This window comes from Bombyx mandarina, chromosome 24 (genome assembly GCF_030267445.1).
Source record: "Bombyx mandarina strain Sakado chromosome 24, ASM3026744v2".
Lineage (NCBI taxonomy): Eukaryota > Metazoa > Arthropoda > Insecta > Lepidoptera > Bombycidae > Bombyx > Bombyx mandarina.
Genome location: NC_143230.1, coordinates 691,924 through 717,399, shown reverse-complemented (window position 1 = coordinate 717,399; position 25,476 = coordinate 691,924). Strand labels below are relative to the sequence as shown.

Sequence of the window (25,476 nt, the reverse complement as noted above, 5' to 3'; positions counted from 1 at the left end):
CTGGACCGATTTGAAAAATTATTTTTCCATTAGAAGCCGACATTGTCCCTGATGAACATAGGCTACTTTTTTTTATTTATTTTTTATTTAATTTTTTTGGTTTCATGTGTGTTTTAATGTTTCCGAAGCGAAGCGAGGGCGGGTCGCTAGTCAGATCATAAAGCCGTTGTTTAAATCACAGACATGGACTTCAATCTTTGTTTGATTCGTCAAATTTGACCTATTTTTCCGCTGTTTATAAAATTGCTGTAACATCTCGTAGTGTGTTATAAGAGATTGCTGTACATGCCTGTAACTGGCTTACATACCAGTACTTAATTTTAAGATTGAATGTTTTCTGTGTATTGCTGTTGGTGTGTTTAATAAATAAATAAATAAAAGTAGCTTCGTTATTGCTTCGCAAACTGTGCTCCGTCTTAATAACGTATTTACATAGGTATGAAAAATGTTGTATTTCATATGTTAGAACGCTTATATTATTACAGTAATCACGCCAGGATTATTACCAGTTAACGTTTGAAATTAGGTCACTTGTTTTTATTATTTATTAACATGAAGCGATACCGAAGCTATTTCAATACATAAATAAACATGAAGCTTGTAATTAATTACGTCACAAATTTTGTTTCGAGTAATTAAAATTAAAGAATTCATCGCTCGTTTATTTTACGACTTGTTGTATCTTGAGATCAAATGCGTAATATCTAAAGACTAGCGACCCGCCCTCGCTTCGCTTCGGAAACTGTAATTTATTATTGATTTGTCCACTATTTAATGGATGTTATTATACAGTTAAACCTTCCTCTTCAATCACTCTATCTATTAAAAAAAACCGCATCAAAATCCATTGCGTAGTTTTAAAGATTTAAGCATACATAGGGATATAGGGACAGAGAAAGCGACTTTGTTTTATACTGTGTAGTGATTGAATTTGACCTGGCACATAAATACTGTTGGATTTGTTATAGCGGATATACACGGTTTTACCCGGGTCGTTTTTCATGCTAAAAAGTATTCTGTGTCTAAATCTGTAGAACTAATTTTGATTGAGTATAAAAAAAAAACAAAAAAACTTTCTCTTTTGTTATTTGTGCACAGGGTCTGATGCTTTAATCAGAAAGTGTTAGAGATATAAAAAATATCTATACATAATTACTGTCCCTTCCAGGATCGACCCACGACCGACTGACTGTAAGACTTCGGTACACCAGTGTGCTTAGTGTGCGTTGTTTAACGTTCACGATAGCGTAAAAGTTAACTCAAATTTGTATGGAGTCGAAATGTTTGCTTACATTTGCCGCTAGGGGCGCTGCTAATTTTCAGTTAACTTTTACGTTATCGAGAACGTTAAAAAGCTCGCACTTAGCTCACAGGATTTGTAGCCGTGGTATATATTAATTACTTTAAAAACCGTACATTATCATCTCTTTCTCTACGTCAATATAATCAATGTAAATCATTTTAGGTAAACAATATCCGACATTAATTAAAATAAGTGACCTCGATAAAGAAAAATCAATTCGCAACAGGTCAAAAGCGTAACTTACGTAATTCTCTAAGCGCATAACATCATCCTGACGCTTCTAAAAATGCTAATACCGTATTGATATCTTTTGCATAAACCCGTTCTCGAAAGTGGCGTGTCTGATTTAATTAATTCTTAATTATAATTTTATATCGGTTCTGCTATATTATGAATTGACCTAACCCGACTGACCCTTAATGTTGCAATTGAAATGACATAGTTTCATCTTAAACGACTTTTTAGAATACAAAAGTAAAACTTTAAAATCAGTCCAATCTATTCACACGCCACAGAGTTAAGAAGAAGGGTTAAGACACCGGACATGTTATATGCTACAATACAATTGTTTCGTTAGGAGCTATGAATAAACAGTACCTATACTAAGAGGTGTTGATTTTTCCCTCCTTTTCAGTGGTAGCCTAGGAGGTTAGTACAGCTACGTCTGGTAGGTGAGCTCACGGGCTTTCGGTAAGCAGCGGCTTGGCTATGCTCTTGGCATTGCTGAAGTCCATGGGCGACATGAACCACTCACCATCAAATGGGCCGCATGCTCGTCTGCCTACAAGGGCAATAAAAAAAAATCTGAGAGAATTTGCTAACACTAGCCCTAATAAGAGCGGTGCTTCGCATAATCTGCCATCGGATCAGAATCGTGACCCATTGAGACCGGTGTTCAATTACTATAAACTACTACTACAGCGTGTGCAGATCCACCCGCTTGAATCGTTGTGGGCAGACGAGCCTACGGCCCACCTGATGGTAAGTGGTCACCGTCGCTCATGGCCGTCAGCAATGCCAGGGGCAGAGCCAAGCCGCTGCCTACCGTCATGTCTCAGTGGTATTGTAAACTGTTGTTCAACTCTCCAAACTGGAACGCGAGGCTGCTACACGGCGGAATTAGGCGCAGCCCCGTGCGGTAATATGCACAATTTACAAGAACGATCATCATCAACACTCCACTGAATATAAGCCTCTTTTACTTCCTGGTTATAGGAGAATTCAGTCAGAATGCTCCTCTCAAAGACAAATGAGAAGCACGATCGCATACTCTCTCTTCATTAAGAGGTATACAGTCTATTATCGTGTGAGTTCCTGACATCTTTGTTAAGAATTGTATCGTCACTTCATTCATTACCTATAAGTCTCTTATTAATTCTACATAATAATAAATAAGCCCTGCTGTGAGTTCACACGCACTGCCCAGTAACCACTTACCACTAAAAGGCTATTAAACACTCTCTAGAACCACAATAAAATAAATAATAGTTTAAAAAAACTAAAAAACACTCGCTTTTTTTACAATAAAATCAAATTTTTCTTACACTATTTCTAATTTATTAAAATTTATTTTTCATTTTTTAGTTGAATTTCAATTATTTCATTTTTTTTTAAATATAGTATTGTCATCGGCCCTTAATAAGTATACCAAATTTCGAGTTAATTCGACGTTTTAAAGGGGGTCAAAATCATGTTCAAAGATTCCGTTACAAACATACATGCATACGTTTGAAGCTAATAAGAGCGTATTAAAAATAAATAATATCTGGACAAAAAATCCAATCACACGCATTATTTTCTATTTCAGATGAACGAAAACCGAATCATGCCGAACGCGAAACAATAAAATGGCGTTGAAACTGAAATACAAGGACGAGCACGGCGTTGTACAGATCAACATGAGTCCATTGGCCAGTCCCCGCGCGGACGACATCGCCGATCCCAAATTCGACACTATAAACAACAGATTCGGACAATACGACCTCTTCGGGGGGAAATACGACAGTGGAGGGGAGCAACCGTCGCTATTCCGAAGCCGCTACAACAGTATCGAAGAAGAACTGGCCAACACGCCGTACGCCTTCGCCACCGAACGATCGCTCAGACTTAACACATCCGAGAATCTCGATATAACGATAAAATCGATAAATTCCCCCACGAACGATATAGAAGACGATCGATTCTTTCGTTGTAACGATTACGATTTGTTCGGGCCCCAAATCGATTTGAAAGACGAAGCTTTCACCGTGACCCAGCTGATCCACGCTCAGGATCGATATTTCGATCTGTCTTCTAGGACGTCTGATAGTTCTAAGGGTGTCAGTGCAGTGTCCAGGGATGAAGGGGCGTTTAAAGTACTGCCTACGAGGGTGAAGACATCACCGGCGTATACACCTGTTCCGTGAGTAATATTCAAATATATTAAAAAAAACTTTATAACATAACATGGTATAAGTAGTTATAAATATTTTATGAACAGAAATGAGTAGAAGGATTATTTTGATAATATCCTGAAAAGCACCTCACGCTTTTTTTACAATGAAATCACTTTTTCCTACGCTATTTTGAATTCAAATTTATTAAAATTTATTTTCTATTTTGTAGTTGGATTTTCTATAAAAACATATTTCGTTAGTTTTTTTAAACTATTATTTATTCTTAGTAGGCCCTTCTATATTGTAACTTTTTTGTCCATTTCTACTTACCTTCCACTGTTATCTTTAAGATTCTCCAAACAATCCAACAGCAAGGTCAGCATCGGATGGATTCCTAATGTTTTTGTACTAGAATCAATAGTTTCATAGTAATATTAAATGGTGTCATTGAAGCGAAGTTAATTTTTTAAACTATTATTTATTTTTCATTTTTTAGTTGAATTTCTTTTTTTTTTATATTGTATTGTCATCGGTCCTTAATAATTATACTAAATTTCGAGTTAATTTGACGTTTTGAAGGGGGTCAAAATCATGTTCAAAGATTCCATTACAGACATACATACGTCTGAAGCTAACAAAAGCGTATTAAAAACTTTATAACAATCTTTCCTATCATTCAATTTATTCCGAAATCATTTTATTAGTATTGGAGGATAACCAATAAAAAAAATGCAAATAATATGTGCTTAATTTGTACTCTAAAATTTATTTTATAAATTGAATAGTGACAACTAAATTATTTAAAAGTTAATAATGATGGTTGATGATTAAAATTAGTTTTCGATGAATATTTCTAAAACGATTATGATTAATTTTAAACACGCTTAAAAGCTACGGAAAATGAAATGGATTACGAAATAAATTGATCATGAAACAAATAGTTGAAATTAATTTACAATTTAAGTAACTAATTAACTAAAAGAAATAAATTTAAACTTTGGAGTATTTGTTGTTGTTGCCGCGCAGATGGAAACTAATTTCGTACATAAACATAGAAAAATCTATAACTTTCTATATAATTATATAATTTAATACATATAATAATAACAAACAAAGCGTCCTTCAATAAATTGAAAAGAATGAACACTTGAATTTAGCTAATATCCATTTTTGTAATTTCCAAAAAAATGCAAATTAAAAATATTGGGAAGATTCATGTAATTTAAAACAATTTTCTTTCTTCTTCTTGCTTCGGTTACCTCAATACTGAGGGTCGTGACCACCTCCTCGCAACAAGAGATTAGATTTTCTTTATTGATTCCGATATTTAGAAATATGGAAATTTAAATTTCTCTTTCCTTTATAAACTTACAGGTAGGATATATCGTGAGTTTATTCGGGCAGTTGTATCCTGCCTATTTGTGTCCTAAAGCTATCACAAGTTCTAATTGTAATTGAAGATACTTAATCTATATATCTTTTTTGCACGAAAAAAAAAAGTTTTTTACATTTACAAGGTCACGATATTCCCTGGAGTTTTTTGTCAAAATTCTGATTTTAACCACAAAAAAGATATACTTTTCTAACATAATAATCACTTTACATACTTATGTACAAACATTACGTATATGAGTGCCTAAAGAGCTATTACTTTGTCAAGAAAATATAGATGTTAAAGAAGAAATTTTTCAAATAAAAAACCAGCCGGGATGGAGACAGAGATGATCGAGAACATTGCATTTAATCCCACGCAATACCAAAATTGGTACACAGCTATATATAGTCATGTATGTATAAACCTGCAATTGCCGTTTATGTACAGACTATATGACCGTTTTTCGATTTTTTTTAACGAAATCTGAGACATTGCTTAGTAAAGTATTATTTTGGTGTTTTGAAAAATTATATTTTTACTAAACGAGCTTATGTGAATTAATTTTCACAAAATTGACATGAAAACTTCACATGAAAATTATGAATGTTAAAAAGGCGCACGATTTATAAATGCAGACATCAGAACGAGGGCCTCATCACCCCCTTAAAACTTGACGCAAAAATCTCTATTACATTACATCTGTGCCAATATTTCAAACTGAGTACCTACACAAATTGTAGTGGCAAATCTAAGCACTAAGGTAACTATTTGAGACGCTTGGCGACCTTTAAAAATTTATAATAATTAGATAACAGTATTACGCATAGAGCTCTAAACAGCAATAGAAGGGGCGAACGCGCTTGATATTGTCTCTAAATAGTCGTTGGAGTACTTTTGATGGTCGAGTTTGAATCCCGGAATAATCACGTCACTTACTAAGAAAACACTGAGTGTAATATTTATTAGACGATTTTTTTTTATTGCTTAGATAGGTGGACGAGCTCACAGTCTACCTCTACCTATGTTTAGTGGTGACTGGAGCCCATAGACATCTACAACGTAAATGGGCCACCCAGCTTGAGAAATAAATTCTAAAGTCTCAAGTATAGTTACAACGGCTGCCACACCCTTCAAACCGAAACGCATTACTGCTTCACAGCAGAAATAGGCAGGGTGGTGGTGCCTACCCGCGCGGACTTACAAGAGGTCCTACCGTAGTAAATCGTTCTCAGTTTCAAAAGATTCGCTAACGGTAAGTAGTCCCTTGGTAGTACTTATGTCCTTTGATCTTATTGTTAGCCGAAAGGCAAAGAAGTCATGACAAAAACTACTATTATAAGATTTATTTTGATATTATTGAGATTTGATTTATTATGAGAATTATTTATAAGATACTAGCTGACCCGGCAAGACTTCGTAGTGCCTCATTCGATGAATAAAAGACTTTTGCATAAAATAAACTTAAAACAAACAAAAGGAATCCGTCCGACGGGGGAACATGAAAGGAAAAACAAAATTGTTACTTTTATTGAATTCCGAGCATTTTCATATTTTAAACCTTCTCTGGAGTTCCACAAATAATTCAAGACCAAAATTAGCCAAACGGTCCAGCCGTTCTCTAGTTTTAGCGAGACTAACGAACAGCAATTCCTTTTTATATATATAGATTATAAGATTTATGAGTATATTTTAAAACACAAACACGATCACAATCCTGAAGAAGAAATTTAGTCCATAAATAGTGGACTTAACGCTTCCGTGGAGACGACATCTTAGTAATATTATTTAAGATGAGCTCATCATACGTCACGAGAAAGTTAGATGGAGTTATGGATATGACTACTATACGTACCACTCGGCGAGCATAGTTCAAAATCGTCTCTTACGATCAAAATATTTTCACTTTAAAATATAATTTTAGAATCGTCCGTCATCACGAAATCTGTTAAAAATTTAAAACCCCGGCAATACTACATAATAATATAATTAGAAAAAAAAACTCGAAATCAAATCATACAAAAAAGGTTTAAATAGTTTTTTTGAATCGCGATAATCGAAGAAGAAGCACTATTTTATATTGTACCTAGTTTGTTAGTCAAAAAATAATTAGGTGTATTTTAATAGCGTTGAAAATAAAAATAAAATAATTTGCAAAACTCGTATTTTCAGTTAATTTTACGCCACATTAACGTTTTTAGGTGAAGTTCATAAATTCAATTCAGAACATTTGAATGAACCGAGTTCCAAAGTTAATGGAACTCTTATTGTTATTGGATTAAATACTTTTCTATTAAATATCATAGTTTGCTGGTAAAGTAGATCTTTATTTGTATTAGAAGGTAATACACCTATTTCTTATTAATTATTAGGTGGGATGTAAAAATTTTAATAATTTATACCACCAACTTGCTTACTACTGCCGTGAAGCAGTTAATGGGTTTCGGTTTGAAGGGTAGGACATCCGTTGTATTGTAAAACGGAGACTTAGAAGACAGGTACCACCACCCTGCCTATTTCTGACGTGAAGCAGTAATGCGTTTCGGCTTGAAGGGTGGGACAGACGTTGTAACTATAGTGAGACCTTAGAACTTATATCTCAAGGTGGGTGGCGCATTTACGATGTAGATGTCTATGAGCTCCAGTAACCACTTAACATCAGGTGGGCTGTGAGCTCGTCCACCCATCTAAGCAATAAAAAAATGAGTGAGGACATTAACCTGATTAATGTCTATGAGCTCCGATGACCAGGGAACACCAGACAGGCCATGAGCTCGTCCTCCCATCTTAGCAATAAGAAAAGTATATCACATGATAACCAAATCGAAACAAATATTGAATAAAAGCTGGAAAAACAATGCTGTTTGTTCTTAATGTAATTTTGCAGAGATACTTATACTTCTATTACATCTATTGTGTTATGCATATATCTATCGACTACACAATCGGTGTGCTTAGTGAGAGTTTTTTAACATTCTCGATAGCGTAAAAGTTAACTCTAATTTGTTTGCAGTTGGAATAACGCCCCTACCGGGAAACGAATCTAAACATTCCAACTCCATACAAATTTGAGTTAACTTTTATTCGATTGAAGAGTTAAAAAACTCGCGCTAAGCACACTGTTATTATACATAGAACCAGAATGCATGCTGGACTAATATCTGGACGGTGGTAAACACCGCTATCACGCACTACGAACCCGAAATATTATATAATAAACCGACGTGCGATAAGGCTGCAGATTTCTTAAAACTACAATCTGCTATAACACAATTCAACGCCTAAATTCTAGATCAATCTAGACGTAACAATGACATAACCATTCAAGGCGATTCGGTCTCTGGTCAGTGGAAAGCCGACTCGCATTATCGTTCGGAAATGACTCGACAAAGTATGTACATTTGATAACTTGAAGTGTTGATGATGATCTTTTTCTTAGTAGATCTTAATAGATCGATGTATCCTGGCTGAGCCTTTGCTCGCCCACCTGTCCTGGTGAAACTGGAAAGGCCTTCGGGTCATCAGTAATGAATCAATCATAAAAAAAAAAGATCAATGTTTCTGATGTAGTCACAGGTAATGCGTAAGAAGCCCTTTATTTCCTTCAGCAGATGTTAATGATTGGAACGTCCGGGTTTTCTGCTAGATTTCTACTGTTCTATGATTCTTCTTCTTTGTGGGTATCACTTTTGACGGAGTGGTCATGGTCATCACTTCGGGTGCTTGTGGCAAGCTTCTCTTCTCTGAAGACCGCCTTCCTCTTCCATTGTAATGATGATGAGCAATTTACTGCCGCTTTTATCAGGTCAATCCGCCTCATAGGTGATCTTCCTCGTGGCCTCAACCTATTCTATCCCTATGTATGCTTAAATCTTTAAAACTACGCAACGGATTTTGATGCGGTTTTTTTTAATAGATAGAGTGATTGAAGAGGAAGGTTTATATGTATAATAACATCCATTAAATAGCGGAGAAATCAATAATAAATTACAGTTTCCGAAGCGAAGCGAGGGCGGGTCGCTAGTTTGTAATATTACGATTAGAACAAATGAAAATAGGATCGATTCTAAGCTCTTTTGCTGTCTAAATAAAGAAATTTATTTTAATTTTATTTACAATCTTGAAGGCCAATAGACATGATAATGGTTCACAAATTAGTGTCAATACGTTTGCCAACTATTCATATTTTTATTTATTTAATTGATAAAAGCTTAAAGTAATATTTTATTGCTCGCCTCTTGAGACAACTTGAACACGGCATGTATAATATAATATTTATTTTTGTATAATTCTCGAATCCTTATGCGTTAAAAATACAAGCTACCATTTTAGTCGAATCAAAAGTCGATGACTTTGCGAGCTACATAACGTTATGTTAATCATAATACTGAGCTCAGATATATATATGGATATTATTTAAAGACGTTGAGTCATACAAGTTCGTTGTTATATGTACTGACATATTATCGTTGCTTGAAGAAAAAACCACATAATTTGCAAAGGCAATTCAAAACTATCACAATTAATGTTAATCATGATAGTCTTTTGGGTACCTATTCATATTACGTACGTACGTAAACGTAGCCAAAGTAGATCATAACATAATAATATGAATCCGAACTCTGAATGTCAACATTTAATTACAATCTATACTATAGACTAAACTACTCCTATATACTAAACTATACTGAGACCCTTAGAACTTATATCTCAAGGTGGGTGGCGCATTTACGTTGTGGATGTTATGGGCTCCAGTAACCACTTAACAGCAGGTGGGCTGTGAGCTCGTCCACTCATCTAAGCAATAAAAAAAAAAAAAAAAAAAAAAAAAAAAAAAAAAAAAAAAAAAAAATCTCACATACGAATAATTTTCAAGAAAATCAAAATTACTTCTATAGTTATTATTTCTTTTAAGTTAACAAAAATGATTAGAATTTTCGAGAAATTTTGAAAAACGAATATGAATCTAAATATATAAAAGTCGATGTGTGTATGCATGCTCTTTATGACTTCGAAATGGCTCGATCGATTGCGACGTAATTTTCAGGAAATCATTGGCCTACCGGGTGATCCTCTAAAGTTCGGTAGCGATCGAATTAAAGTCAATTCATAGAGCACCCAGCAAAACGTGTCGGGTTTGACTACAAAATTAAATAACACTATATTTATCGTAAAAATAGCGCTAATCTCATTTAGTATTCTAGAGATTGTTTGCATTCTCTTGACATATGGTGTTGAAAACCTACGCAGTTGAAGACAGCGGAGTTGGTTTTTTTTCCTACCTAAGCTGATAGCCTTGAGAGGCTATTTCAGCGTAACCTTAACTAGTAGGTGAGCTCACGGGGCTCAAACCTGACGACGTTGCTAACACGAACCCTAGCAAGAGCCGTGTTTCGCAGAATCTACCACCGGATCAGAAACGCGACCCACTGAGAAGATCCGTCGAGAAACTCAGTGGGCTGTGTCTGTGGGTTAATTTACTCGTCGAGCCCTTCGCAAGCGACGGGACGGATTTGGAATATTAATCTGTCAGGTACATTACTGTTTTCACTGTATGGGTCCGTAGAAAATATGTTACTGGTGCGTAATATAAGTCCACGCTGTTAGGTACCACCCTGTCGCTTAAGCTTGCTGTGAATCAGTGAAGGGTTCCTCTAGGCTGGGCTATTTTAACTCAATTTGTACTAGCTACTTTCTTTATATCTTCTTCTCATATAATATATGGTCTTCTCTTCTTACTTTTTAATTCGCTTTTATTAGCTTCAGACGTATGTATGATAGTATGTAACGGAATCTATGAACATGATTTTGACCCCCTTGAAAACGTCGGATTGACTCGAAAATTGGTATATTTATTAAGGACCGATGACAACTCAATATTGAAAAAAAAATTGAAAAAATTGAAATTCAACTAAAAAATTAAAAACGCTTTTTTTTACAATAAAATCACTTTTTCGTACGCTATTTTTAATTCAAATTTATTAAAATTCATTTTCTATTTTTTAATTGGATTTTCTATAAAAGCGTATTTTGTTAGTTTTTTTTAAACTATTATTTATTCTTAGTAGGCCCTTCTATATTGTAACTTTTTTGTCCATTTCTACCAGCTTCCCCTATTACCTTTAAGATTCTCCAAGCAATCCAACAGCAAGGCCAGCATTAGATGGATTCCTAATGTTTTTGTACTAGAATCAATAGTTTCATAGTGATATTAAATAGTGTAATTGAAGCTACCGTCATTGTGAATCTTAAATGGAGCGTGCTGCATTATAAAATGACCTTTAATGCTTAAAAAATTACCATCGTTTTTGCTTGTGTAATATTACTACTTCCTTAAACAAAACATTTTACAATTCAGTTACCTTGAATATACTTTAGAATTATTTCGAACACGAGTAGATTTGACATCTAAAGCTAACGTCTCGCTGAGGGTAAGGACATCTCTATGTGCTCCGCACTAAGCGCTTAACTTTCCACTCTTTGCCTCTGTCTCATGCGAGGTTTGGACGTTGGTTGTTGAGCAACAGGAGGTTTTAGTCGGTTCGACTCCGACATGCCCCGCCCTCCATTCCCCAGTGGAGGGCGGAAGTCCGGCGATTTCCTCCTGACCAAAAAAAAAGGTCCTTATTCCTATACTACTATATGAAATAATCATTTTTTTTTTTTGATTGCTAAGATGGTTGGACGAGCTCACAGCCCACCTGGTGTTAAGTGGTTACTGGAGCCCATAGACATCTACAACGTAAATGCGCTACCCACCTTGAGATATAAGTTGTAAGGTCTCAGTATAGTTACAACGGCTGCCCCACCCTTCAAACCGAAACGCATTACTGCTTCACGGCAGAAATAGGCAGGGTGATGGTACCTACCCGCGCGGACTCACAACAGGTCCTACCACCAGTAATTACGCAAATTATAATTTTGCGGGTTTCACCTTTATTACACGATGTTATTCCTTCACCGTGGAAGTCAATCGTGAACATTTGTTGAGTACGTATTTCATTAGAAAAATTGGTACCCGCCTGCGGGATTCGAACACCGGTGCATCGCTTCAACACGAATGCTCCGGACGTCTTATCTTTTAGGCCACGACGACTTCAGTAATTCTGTCCTGATTCTGAGCTCTTCTCATATATTCATCAGAAAGGCTCCTAACGGATTCATGATCAGATCCAATAACCCTTGCATTAGACGCCTTCAGCTCTAACACTAGGAGCAGGCTTAGGGACCCCGGTAACCGTACTCGTCGACAAAGAGTTCGACGTGCAACCTAACCCATGCACCGGATTCCGATCCGGTAGTAGATTCATTCACGAAGCAGCTAAGGGTTAATTTTCTCGTCGAGCCCTTCGCAAGCGACGGGTTCGGCGAGAACGGTGACCGGTGCTTGAGGTACCTAAAAGCACCGTTAATGGAACAGGACGATCCCTAATGACGTGATCCGGAGAGGATTCCGCAGCTCAGTATACATCCCGATCTCTAAATTTGTAGACAAACAAACTACGCCACAAATTACCCGCAATCTAAAATCATATGATTACAAGCGCAAGAAGTGGTTTTTATTTAATTCAAATAAAAAATCTCATTGTCGTCACGGCTTTAGTCAGTTCTGACTGAACCAAGGTCTCAATGTCAAACCGATTCTACACGGTGAGATGTAAGTTAGACAAGCTATTTATGGAAATTTATATTATTGTCTTTAAACCGTAGATAGGTAGTAAAAATCATATTCATAGTCATTCCGAGTTAACTCTATAATTTAGCTTGACGCTATAGTTCCTCTCGTCAATTAATTCAAATCAGATTCAGATTGCTTCGAAACTTTTAAATAGTCTAATTAATTAAACTAAAAAGATATTTTTTTTAAAAATAACATTTAAGTTGTGTTTACTAAAAATAATACACCATAATATTGTCATTGATAGCAGAAGCTATAAATTAATTATACTAATATTAAAGTGCTTATAATGAACGTCACGCCATCTTGTGTTCAAGGTTTAGGTAAAAAAAGTATATTCGACGAAGCGTACAGTTTACAATAGTACCTAATTTGTATTAAAATTTGTGTTTTTATTGTAATTCATTGACGTAAAAAGTATATTTATTTGCTGTTGTTATTTATTATATCAGATGGTACGCAGTGTCGCTTATTTCTAACGTAGTCAACAGACGTTCTTAGGCCAATATGCATAACTATAATTGGACTAAGCAAAAGACAAAAATATTTTTGGGACATTAAGTCATTGCAGTCAAGCATTAAAATCTATATCAAATGTAGATCTAATGCCCCACAAAAACCAAATTTCACTAAACAGTTTTGCACGGCGCGCGATGTAATGCAATTAAAAATCTTTATTTTTATGTTTAAGAAGTTACTGGTGGTTAAGGCCTTTCCAGTTTTACCAGGGCAGGTGGGCGAGCAAAGGCTCAGCCAGGAGGGGTGGAATTTGCTAACAGCTACCCGAGCGCCTCCAAAGGAGATCTAATGACTCAAGAGTAGCTGTTTCGCGAATGAATCTACTACCGGATCGGAATCGCGACCCGCTGAGAAGATCCGGCGAGAAACTCAGCGGGCTGATGCACGGGTTAGGTTGCACGTCGAACTCTTTGTCTTTGAATTAAAAATCTATTAACTCGTGGTGTCAATGGCATCGTGCGGCGTGGGGGCGACCCCAGCTACCTCCGTCTTACATTACGTGCTCAGTAAATGACCTTGTTAAAAGTACTTATGCTTTCATTGTACTAAGCTAGGAGACGAGCTCACTGTCCAAGAACTGCCTGTGACTGAAGGCACTCTACGACTTTCTTTAACGAGGTGACTAACCACTTACGGAAAGAATGAAGATAATTTTGTCAAAGTTTAATCTTGACTAGTGGTCCCGCAGTGGTCGAAATTCGACTATAATTAATTGAAATTATAAGTTTCAACATTATTATGGTCCTATTGTTACAGATTTCGCTAAGACTACACTATAGACAAATACCTACTCGTAATATTAAAGATAAACAATACTAACCTATTCTCAATTTAACTACAGACTTTAAGCAATAACAACAGTTTGACAATAAACAAAGAGTATATATGTGTGGGTGTCAAATAAATGGTAGTGTCCATTCCCGACCCTGCGGACAGAATGGAAAGCAGTCGACGTCGCCCAAGACACGTCATCTCGGATCCCCCGATCCACTAACGGTGCTTCTAGGTACTTCAAGCACCGGTCACCGTTCTCGTCGAACCCGTCGCTTGCGACGAAGGGCTCGACGAGTAAATTAACTCTCAGACACAGCCCACTGAGTTTCTCGCCGGATCTTCTCAGTGGGTCGCGTTTCCGATCCGGTGGTAGATTCTGCGAAGCACGGCTCTTGCTAGGGTTCGTGTTAGCATCGTGGTCAGGTTTGAGCCCCGTGAGCTCACCTACTAGCCACGGTTACGCTGGAATAGCCGCTCCAGGCTACCAGCTTAGGTAGGAAAAAAAAAAAAGGTAGTGTGTCTAATGTTTTCTTTATTGATTTAATGTGTCTTTTATGCATTATTTAAAAAAAAAATTAGCATTGTGCACTTCTTCTCTATACTCTCTATAAGTGTGGGAAATTTCATACTCCTCCGTCCGCGCAATTTTCGTAAAAAGAGATACAAAGTTTTCGCTTCACGTATTAATATATAGATTATGCAACATTTGGAAACGGCATTCTTAAAACGCTCTAGTCCCTATACAAAGATATACCAAATACCAAATAAAGACATTCTAACAGCGGATATTACAAAATAAAAATCAAGGAATCGGCTATTTTTAAATTTGAAACGGCACTAAGAGACCAACGCGCCGCTCCTTCGAACACTCAAACCTATTTTAAAACAACTAAATTCGTCTAAAGTATTTAAGAGTTCGAAATTGATGGTTTTATCTCAAGACACGTTGTTATACAATTGTTGTAGTTACGTAAAACTAATTGGTTGTTGTTAAGAAATTATTCGACTCCGCCTAAGTTTAACTTCAGCGTTTGTGTAGTATTTATTTATTGCGTATGTGTTTGGACGAGCTCACAGCTCACCTGGTGTTAAGTGGTTACTGGAGCCCATAGACATCTACGACGTAAATGCGCCACCCACCTTGAGATATAAGTTCTAAGGTCTCAAGTATAGTTACAACGGCTGCCCCACCCTTCAAACCGAAACGCAATATTGTTGTATTTTATTTTGTGACCGGCGATTGCAAACGATCGGCCCTGGATGCAAGTGGTTACTGTCACTCATTGGAAATGCTGAGAGCTTTATCTTACAACCAAGCTGATGCCAACCATTGAGGATTCTTTTCAAATATAATTAGATCTGATAACAGCGTCAGAATGCTCTTTCGAAAAAATGGTGTGACACGATAACCCTCTTGTCGTGGCTGCCTTTTTGGATAACCGACCCAGACGACCGGGCAATGCACCGTCGCCCTAAACACGTTATTTCGAGTCCTCCCGATGAACTGTCAGTGCTTTTAAGCTCTCCAAGCACCGGCCACCGTTCTCGTCAAACCCGTCGAACGCACTCGGGTTCGACATGCCACTTAACCCATAGATGTAATCCACTGAGTTTCTCGCCGGATCTTCTCAGTAAGTCGTGATTCCGATCCGATGATGGTTTCAGAGAAGCACTGTTTTTTTTTTATGTTTGAGAGATTACTGGTGGCCCGGAGGCCTTTTCAGTTTTACCAGGGGAGGTGGGCGAGCAAGGGCTCAACAGGAGGGGTGGGATTTGCTAACAGCTACCCGAGCGCCTCAAAGGAGACCTAACAACTCAAGAGTAGCTGCTTCGCGAATGAATGTGCCACCGGATTGGAATCACGACCCGCTGAGAAGATCCGGCGAGGAAGCACTGCTAGTGCTAGGGTAGATGCTAATAAAGTCGTCCAGGCGGAGCCTTGCGAACCTATACATTGGGCCAAGCCAGAATAACCCCATGAGTTTACTCTTACTTAACTATTAATTAAAGAAAAAGGAAAAAAATTATTATGAACTATGATATTTTTTATGTTTGTAAATTTTATTTTTAATGTGGATTTCAATAATAAAATGCAAATCATAGAACCGAAAATTGACGAAGCAAAAGAAACACCAAAAGTAGAAACAGATAAGTTCCTCCCTATGGCACGTTACGTTGGATATACCACTGAAGATATAACCTAAGAAGGATTGACGTCAGACTGGTGGTCGATCGGATAACTCATGGTAAATTCCTATGCAGTATGATAAGAGGACATTCTGCTCTGAAGAAGAAAGATTAAAGAAACTATTATCTGATAATGTCTCTTCTGTGCTCATTTTGCACTACGTTCAATTAGTACGGAGTATATATCTAAATGATCATTTTCCAATCCTCTCTGGATATAAACTTCTGTCACTTAATCACTGGTCGATCCAGAAGTCAGAAACTCCGATTAGGTAATTTGGTCTATTGTGTGAAACACTATCATAAAAGAGCAAAAACACATAATACACTTGCGAAATTTCGTGACCCGATATAATCACAGATTTTGAGCAAATAAAACTAGACGTTGTAAGCACCCGACGCGACACAACAGAACTACAAAAAACCGATAATGGCGAGTTGTTTAGTTACAACAGAAAGGCCGCAAGTGTAATTCGCGGCGACGACAATGATTTTGAACGTTTTTTTTGTATGATTTTAATAAAATCGATATAAATGCACCATTAGCAATATGGTCGTCATAAGCTAACTAGCGGGAGACTAACTGTGAGTAGGTCATCCAGAGACTGGCCATTGCGCCCAGACTGAGGGGAGGCCAATCTCCAATAGTAGACGACTTATAATCGCAATCAAACTCTATGAGTTCCTCCCGAGCGCCATGTGTTTTATCAGGAGTCAAGGGCCTGGCCATAACTATGTCATTGTCATCGTAACGGAAGCCAGTAAAAACATTTTTTGGCCTGTCAATATATCGAATATGCTATATTTTGTAGGCGTCAGATCCCTTGTGTTTCGGCTCTTTAATAATTTTTATGAAGTGAAATAAAATCCAATGCACCAGTGGGAGGTGAATTAACCTGGCACAAGTAAAAGGCGACCTTCATACTCGAAGATGCATATAAAGCCGCCCACAGACATTTCGCAATGATCAGTTTTTGATTGTATATTAATGAGTTTGTATGACTAGATTTATGGTGACTAATCACAGTTTAAAACAAATTTTAACTGGATAATCTTCGGTTTGTTATTTGTCTCTTTTCAACGTTCAATATACTCTGAGAACGTAGTTCAAAGTTGTTCGAGAAATCAAATGTAGGACAAGAAAGTTTGCCGTTCGTATCGCAGCATGGTTTGATGCCCAGTGACCACGGAGCGAGGCGGTACTTCACGCCTGGTCAAAGACTGGTGCTCCATAAAGCAATGGGACCTCGCGTGGAAAACCACTGCTATTTCCGAACAAAGGCTAACAAGTATGAGATTTTTTTCATGTAGGAGATAATCCGGATTTTGAACGACAAATCTTTATTTTTGGATTTATTTTCCGCCGTTTTTTTTCCCTACCTATGCTGATAGCCTTGAGAAGCTATTTCAGCTTCACCTTAACGTGTAGGTGAGCTCACGGGGCTCAAACCGGAGCGGTGCTAACAATGGCCTTCGGCGAGGACGGTGACCGGTGCTTGTGGTACCTAAAAGCACCGTTAATGGATAGGGAGTATCCACAATGACGTGTTTTGGGCGACTTCGACTGTTTACCATTCGGTCTACAGGATCGGGTATGTAGTTTCCAGCGGCCACGACAAGAGGATTCTCATGTCGTGCCGCCTTCTCAAAGTGGCGCAATGATGCCGACTGTAGATACTTACTGACCGAGTCAAGTTCCAGGTCATCATGGAGATCCACGTTTCTTAGGAACCATGGTGCTCCAATGGCTATCTTGCAAAATCGGGATTGATTTACCACGGTTTTCAGTTCTCTGAAAGTTGAGTTATACTATCGCAAAATGTTCATATTACGAGCAATTACTTTAAATTTAATCTGCAGATACAGAGCTGATTTCAGCACGTAAAAGTTATGTATTATAAATATATATTATTATAATTATTATATTAAGTATATATATATAAACGGCGGGCCCGCATGATGGTAAGTGGTTACCGTCGCTCATGGACATCACCAATGCCAGGGGCAGAGCCAAGCTGCTGTCTTGTCTTGTCGCTGCCTGATTGTCAGTTCTGTTAGCTATTTTAACCGTGTTTTTTAGTTTTTAAACCACAATCTATTGAGATTGAGGTGCGTCTTATAGCTAAACAAACACGGCACGAAGATAATTTGTGGAAATGAAAACAATAGAGACGCCGTGGGATGTTTGGTGGATGCGTATTGCGACACTGAGTCACACCTCAATCTATGCCTTTTCACGCACGGGTGGGCTGTAATGAGATTTCAAACGTAGGTTTTGCGGAGATGTACTTCTGTTACATCTATTGTGTCATGCACATATCTATCGACTACATGATCAGTGTGTTTAGTGAGAGTATCTTAACGTTCTCGATAGCGTAAAAGTTAACTCTAATTTGTATGCAGTTGAAACAGCGCCCCTAGCGGCAAACGTAGGCAAACGTTCGAAACGAAAAAAAATGAGTGACGGTAAGTTAAAAAAAAAACTAGCTATTGAGTTTGTTTCACGAATTTTTCTGTAAACTGTGATCTTTTGAGACTCAACCACGACATGAGAACCCTCTCATCGAAGCCGCTGGAAACTACATACCCGACCCAGTAGATCGAATGGTAAACCGTCGACGTCGCCCAAAGCACGTCATTACGGATCCTCCTGATCCATTAACGGTGCTTTTAGGCACCACAAGCACCGGTCACCATCTTCGTCGAACCTGTCGCTTGCGACGAAGGGCTCGACGAGCGAACTAACCCACAGACACAGCCCACTGAGTTTCTCGCCGGATCTACAATGCGTTTTAAAAACAGTTTTCTGCCACGCACAGTAAATCTCTGGAATTCGTTGCCATCAGCGGTCTTCCCCAACAACTGCGACATTGGGTTATTCAAGAAAAAAGCATATTCTTACCTGAAGGGTAGGAAACGCACTGGCGTAAACGCTGGTGACCGTGGGCGGCGGTGAATCACTTACCATCAGGTGACCCGTCTTGCTCGTTTGCCTCTCGTTGTTATAAAAAAAAAAAAAAACTTCTCAGTGGGTCGCGTTTCCGATCCGGTGGTAGATTCTGCGAAGCACTGCTCTTGCTAGGGTCAGTGTTAACAATTCTCCGGTTGAGCCCCGCGAGCTCACCTACAAACGTTAGGGTGAAGCTGAAATAGCCTCTCAAGGCTATGAGCATAGGTAGGAAAAAAAAAAGACTCAACCAGTATGTATTGTTAACATTTGAGTTCAAGTTAAATGATCTTGTACTTGTATTTTGTGGTGTTTCGAGAGTTTTCTGTCGATTCAACTTTCTTCACAGCTTTATTATTAGCACATGCTGTTCTAACCACAAATCTGACATTGGTTTCTATTTGAAAATTCTAAGATAGGAGAAATTTCACTATGCTCGCTCTAGGTTAAGTGACATTTGAAATACGTACTCGAAAAATGCTCACGATTGACTTCCACGGTAAAGGAATAATATCGTGTAATAAAAATGAAACCCGCAAAATTATAATTTGCGTAATTACTGGTGGTAGGACCTCTTGTGAGTCCGCGCGGATGGGTACCATCACGTTGCCTATTTTCTACCGTGAAGCAGTAATGCGTTTCGGTTTGAAGGGTGGGGCAGCCGTTGTAACTGTGGTACCCACCCGCGCGGACTCACAAAAGGTCCTACCACCAGTAATTACGCAAATTATAATTTTGCGGGTTTCATTTTTATTACACGATGTTATTCCTTCACCGTGGAAGTCAATCGTGAACATTTGTTGAGTACGTATTTCATTAGAAAAATTGGTACCCGCCTGCGGGATTCGAACACCGGTGCATCGCTTCAACACGAATGCACCGGACGTCTTATCCGTTAGGCCACGACGACTTCGGTAAGAGTAAAGTGTAATAAACAAATCCGCGTGTGCACTTTAAGCGCATTCTTGTTATTTCTATTGGTCATTACACCGAGCCACCTCCCGGACGAACCAAAGTTTCAACCTAATTTCTTAATAGCTCTAAGTAATTATCGAATTGTACAACAACAATTTGCTGGCGAGACGTTATAATATAACAGAAACAGAACAACGCGCCTGCTTTAATTATGTGCTTTGCGGTTTAGTTAAAACTGCTTTTGTGTATGGCCCAAGGCACAAGAGATTCGCGTTGTTTTGCTGTTAAGTGGTTACTGGAGCCCATAGACATCCACAACGTCAATGCGCCACCCACCTCGAGATATAAGTTCTAAGATCTCAGTATAGTTACAACGGCTCCCTTCAAACCGAAAAGCATTACTGCTTCACGGCAGAAATAGGCAAGGTGGTGGTACCTACCCGTGCGGACTCACAAGAGGTTCTACCACCAGTAAATGTTATTCATGTGTTAATTCAAGCACGCTTTTTTAAGCTTGCTTCTTTCAGTTTTTGGTCTGTATGTGTTATTACTAGACCGAGGAGACGAGCTCACGACCCGCCTGGTGGAAAACAATTAGCGAAACTTGCAGTACCTGTCTACCTTGCCTGTTTACCTTTGCCTTTGTAGGCTTACGGACATACGGCCCATCTGATTATGAGCGGTTACCGTCACCAATGGACTTCAGCAATGCCAAAGGCAGAGTCAAGTCTACCTGTCTTAAGTACTTGGTAATTTGGCTGGACTTATCATGTAGCTGGACACATGATTGACAGCTGTCAATAACATTATGGACACGTCCTTATCTTAACATGCTAGTCTTGTACTTACACCACTATGTGAGGTCGGTGCAGTATATCTTATTTTTCCATTTAGACGTAGCATACGTCAACTCTCCTCTCACGCCCTTGTCTCGCATATCTTCTTTCACACATCAAGTCCTTTTCATCAATAGTATCATCAGGAACGCAGATTTCGAAAGTTGAATAAATTCGACAGTTAAAATCGCCGTTAAGAAAAGTTGTAAGAAAATGTTTATTAATATAATATTTATTTACAATTTAAACAAATTAACATCTCGAACCTGAGAATGAGTAATGGAATTTAAATTTTAAATACTTGCTTAAATCAAATGCTATTCGCAAAGTTCTTGCCCAAGATTATTGTTACGTCCCAGTGTAATATCTGTGTGCTTAGAGCGAGTTTTTTAACTTTATCCATAGCGTAAAAGTTAACTGAAATTTGTATGCAGTTGGAACAGCGCCCCTAGCGGCAAACACAAGCAAACGTTCCAACTCCATAATAATTTGAGTTTTACGCTATCGAGAACGTTAAAAATCTCGTATTAAGCACACGGAGCAGAGATTGCATCTGAAGCAACCTAGTACTAGAGACGGTCGGTCTACTAACAGACACTTATATTTGCATCGAATCCTGAAAGTACCAGTAAACGCCCAACTCGTGTTATTAGGGAATTATTTATTGAAAAATACAGATTATTTAATTAAGATTATAATATATAGATTGAATGCAAACATGCCCAGCGTACGCTTGAGGTGGTCCGAATAAGAAACTACATTTTTTAAACTCTTTTAAACGCTTTAATATTGTTTGCAAAAACACGTGTTTGTGACTCATTGTCACAATAATAGAATCGACGTCGTGTATGAAAAGGACCATTCACAAGTGGTATAATTTCATAGCGAGATATGTTTTGTGCTATGACGTTTTGTGCTCTGACATCTATACACAAGCACGGTATTTAAATGAACCTTTCCTTAATATAACCTTAAAGGAGAATAACCTTAAAGACATTTTTACACACATCGCCTATTTACAATAATGTAGTAATGACAACAGCAATCAAATTTACAATTAATAATTTAAAAAAAGCAAATACAAATTTGACTAAATGATGTGAAGACGTGTCGATTTTTTTTATTGCCCTTGAAGGCAGACGAGCATACGGCCCAACTGATAGTGAGTGGTTACCGTCGTCCAAGAACTTCAGCAATAACAGGGGCAGAGCCAAGCCGCTGCCTACCGTTAGCTATATTTTAGTTTATAGCACAATTTCTAGAAGATTACTCTAGTATTGGCTTAAAGAAATGACAAACTCTAAGTGACTTGATAAATCATTGATTAACAAATATTTACGAACTTAAATTATACTGTTGTTTTTGAATTATAATACAATGTACGTGCGGTACTTTTTGCTCAAGCGATGCGCTCTTCTTAATTACTTTCAACGCATCAAAACAACATCTACTTATAACTTCAAAAATCAGTCACACATATGACCAGTGGGTCAATACACTGGTACAGCTTGCACTACTGCCTATAATTACAGAGGGCTGTGCGTATTATTATCGGCTCAAGTTATGAAATATTAGCGTGTTTATTTCTCCTTTGATTAATTTGTCACATTTGACGAGTTGTGGCAGTTGTAGTAGTGGTATACACGGAGCGCGATACTGTTAAATCACTAAAGCATATAGACATGACAGCAGCAACCTATAGACACGAAATGGAAGTTCTAATGGTATTTCAGAACGGTTAATATTTTTTAAGTTTCATTGAAAAGATAAAATAGATCAACATAACTGATGAAGCTGGAGTTTGTGGACGCTCTCTGCCCCACGTAGGGGACTCTCTCTTCTCACCATCACTTCCCCACATAATGAGATCTGGGAGATGGCTTCCCACCATGCTACATTGGCATTAGGCATGAGTTTTACGCCCATCCTGACGTCAACTCTCCTTGGCTTATATTTACATTTATCCATTCACACGCGCCATAAGAAGGGACTTTTTCTATTTATACTTCAGATATTTTATTTCAGCCCTTTTTAATTCTATGATTTGTATTTCAAGATAAACATTCACGCAAAATAGATATAGAAATACGAAATTTTATTTTTAAAATGTTATAAGAATAATATATTTAAAGGGGAAACAAAAACTAAATTTAAATCCACCTCATTACAATTTTTACACTAAGCAAAGAGTAAGCGACTAAAAATCAATCGCCTATTCTCCCCGCTTCCGCTTATGTCCGCCACCACACACAACCAGTAGCGCGTATCGGGCGAAAGTATTCGTTGCGTATTGCGTACAGTTCCCGCCCGCTGTAAGCTATTGTTCTGGTACACACGTAATGTATCAGCGTTTCTATGAATAAGGCTGTTCATTAATTCTTTATTTTTATTCTTATTCATTATCTCTAGGGTCGGCACAATTAGTATTGGCGTCATACATTAATATGATTTAAAGCTGCACTACTACTATTTGCATTACACCAATCCTACCCATGAATACTTTACTAAGTAGTAAGCTTTAAATTGGTGGTAATAAGGATAGGTAATCAGGCTATCTCTAATGGGATCCAGCAGCGCTTGAATATACAACGTCTAGCAGGCTTCCTATTGGCATGACCATGTCAACATTACGCTGACGTCACTATGAGATGAAGATAATACAAAAATTAGCGCGGCATTACAAAAAACACTAGTCTAATGTCGTTAGGAACGAAGTCGTCGATGTAGTCGTCGTGGCCTAACGGATAAGACGTCCGGTGCATTCGTGTTGAGCGATGCACCGGTGTTCGAATCCCGCAGGCGGGTACCAATTTTTCAAATGAAATACGTACTCAACAAATGTTCACGATTGACTTCCACGGTGAAGGAATAACATCGTGTAATAAAAATGAAACCCGCAAAATTATAATTTGCGTAATTACTGGTGGTAGGACCTCTTGTGAGTCCGCGCGGGTGGGTACCACCACCCTGCCTATTTCTGCCGTGAAGCAGTAATGCGTTTCGGTTTGAAGGGTGGGGCAGCCGTCGTTACTATACTTGAGACCTTAGAACTTGTATCTCAAGGTGGGTGGCGCATTTACGTTGTGGATGTCTATGGGCTCCAGTAACCACTTAACATCAGGTGGGCTGTGAGCTCGTCCACCCATCTAAGCAATAAAAAAAAAATAAAAAAATAAAAAAAAAAAAGTTCCTTAAGGCGGTTTGCGGTTGGTATAAATGGTCACGTAAGAAAAAAGTGTCATTCCCCCTCGGTATGATACCTCTTGCTCTCTCTCTCTCTCTCAAAAGAAAGAGGTATCAAGTAGTAGAAGATTTATTGGATTTTTTTATATTGCTTTGCTCGGTGGACGAGCTCACAGCCCACCTGGTGTTAAGTAGTTACTGGAGCCCATAGACGTCTACGACGTAAATGCGCCACCCATCTTGAGATATTAGTTCTAAAGTCTCAAGTATAGTTACAACGACTGCCCCACCCTTCAAACCGAAACGCTATACTGCTTCACGGCAGAAATAAGCAGGGCGGTGGTACCTACCCGTGCGGACTCACAAGAGGTCTTACCACCAGTAAACCTTAGTCACCCGTGGCCGCGAAAACTGTCAAATATTCAAAACGTCGGCAATAGTGTAAAAATTTTAATTCTGTTTCCGACTCGAGAATATCGAGTATAGGATTTCTTACTACCTTTTTTTTTTTTTTTGGTCAGGATGAAATCGCCGGACTTCCGCCCTTTTCTGGGGATACTGGGCGGGGTATGTCAGATTCGAATTGACTAAAACTTCCTGTCGCTCAACAACCAACGTCCAAACCTCGCATGAGACAGAACTCATGAGAAGGCAAAGGGGGAAAAGTGAAACGTTTAGTGCGGAGCACATCTCTCCCATCACCCTCCCCCTCGGGACGGCGGACTGGCGGTCGTCGGCGCCACGACCACCAGCCCTCTCGGTCGGCAGACTGTCCGAAGCCCGCCTAGATGGCGCCGGTTAGAGTGGGTTACCCTACGGAATACCCTGCTGGGCCAGAACCAGCGTGTACTTACTGAACTAGAGTAGGTTAATACAACAAAAACTCATACATTAACACGTATTCGACATTTCTTAAATATTTATTCATAAATATTGATGCAACAAACATTAACATATTATTACAATAATTATTGTAAGACATTAATTAGTACTCGGACACCTCGTTAAATAAATAAATCATTTACAAAGGAATTTATGAAATTTAGTGTTATGTTTTTTTTTTTTGGGCGCGATTTTATTTAATTCACTTGTTTATGAATTATTTGCGGATTCTTTAGAGGCCACAATGTCATCCTTCATCTTCAACAATGTCCTCAAAGACTTAATAAGGATCTTGGATGTAATAGAAACTTTTGTAAAAACATAAACTATTGATATATTGAAATGAATAGCTGATCGGTCTGATGCTGGACCAATCACTGATTGAATCGCCACTGTTAGGCATAGTTGTGTCGGTAACCTTTCCCTATTGTTTCCTATGTAAGCTGATAGCCTTGAGAGGCTATATATCAGCGTAACTTTAACTGGTAGGTGAGCTCACGGGGCT

General features: G+C 38.1%; 1 protein-coding gene across 2 annotated transcripts in view; it reads left to right on the top strand.

Annotated features, from left to right (window-relative positions):
* Positions 1-25,476, top strand: part of LOC114247897 (uncharacterized) — a 68,966-nt gene that overhangs the window by 12,633 nt on the left and 30,857 nt on the right. For both annotated transcript variants that reach the window (XM_089738286.1, XM_089738288.1), the window contains exon 2: positions 3,111-3,704. In XM_089738286.1, the coding sequence (XP_089594412.1) occupies positions 3,151-3,704 (554 nt within the window). In that variant the 5' untranslated portion in view covers positions 3,111-3,150. The remainder of the gene's footprint in view (positions 1-3,110; positions 3,705-25,476) is intronic.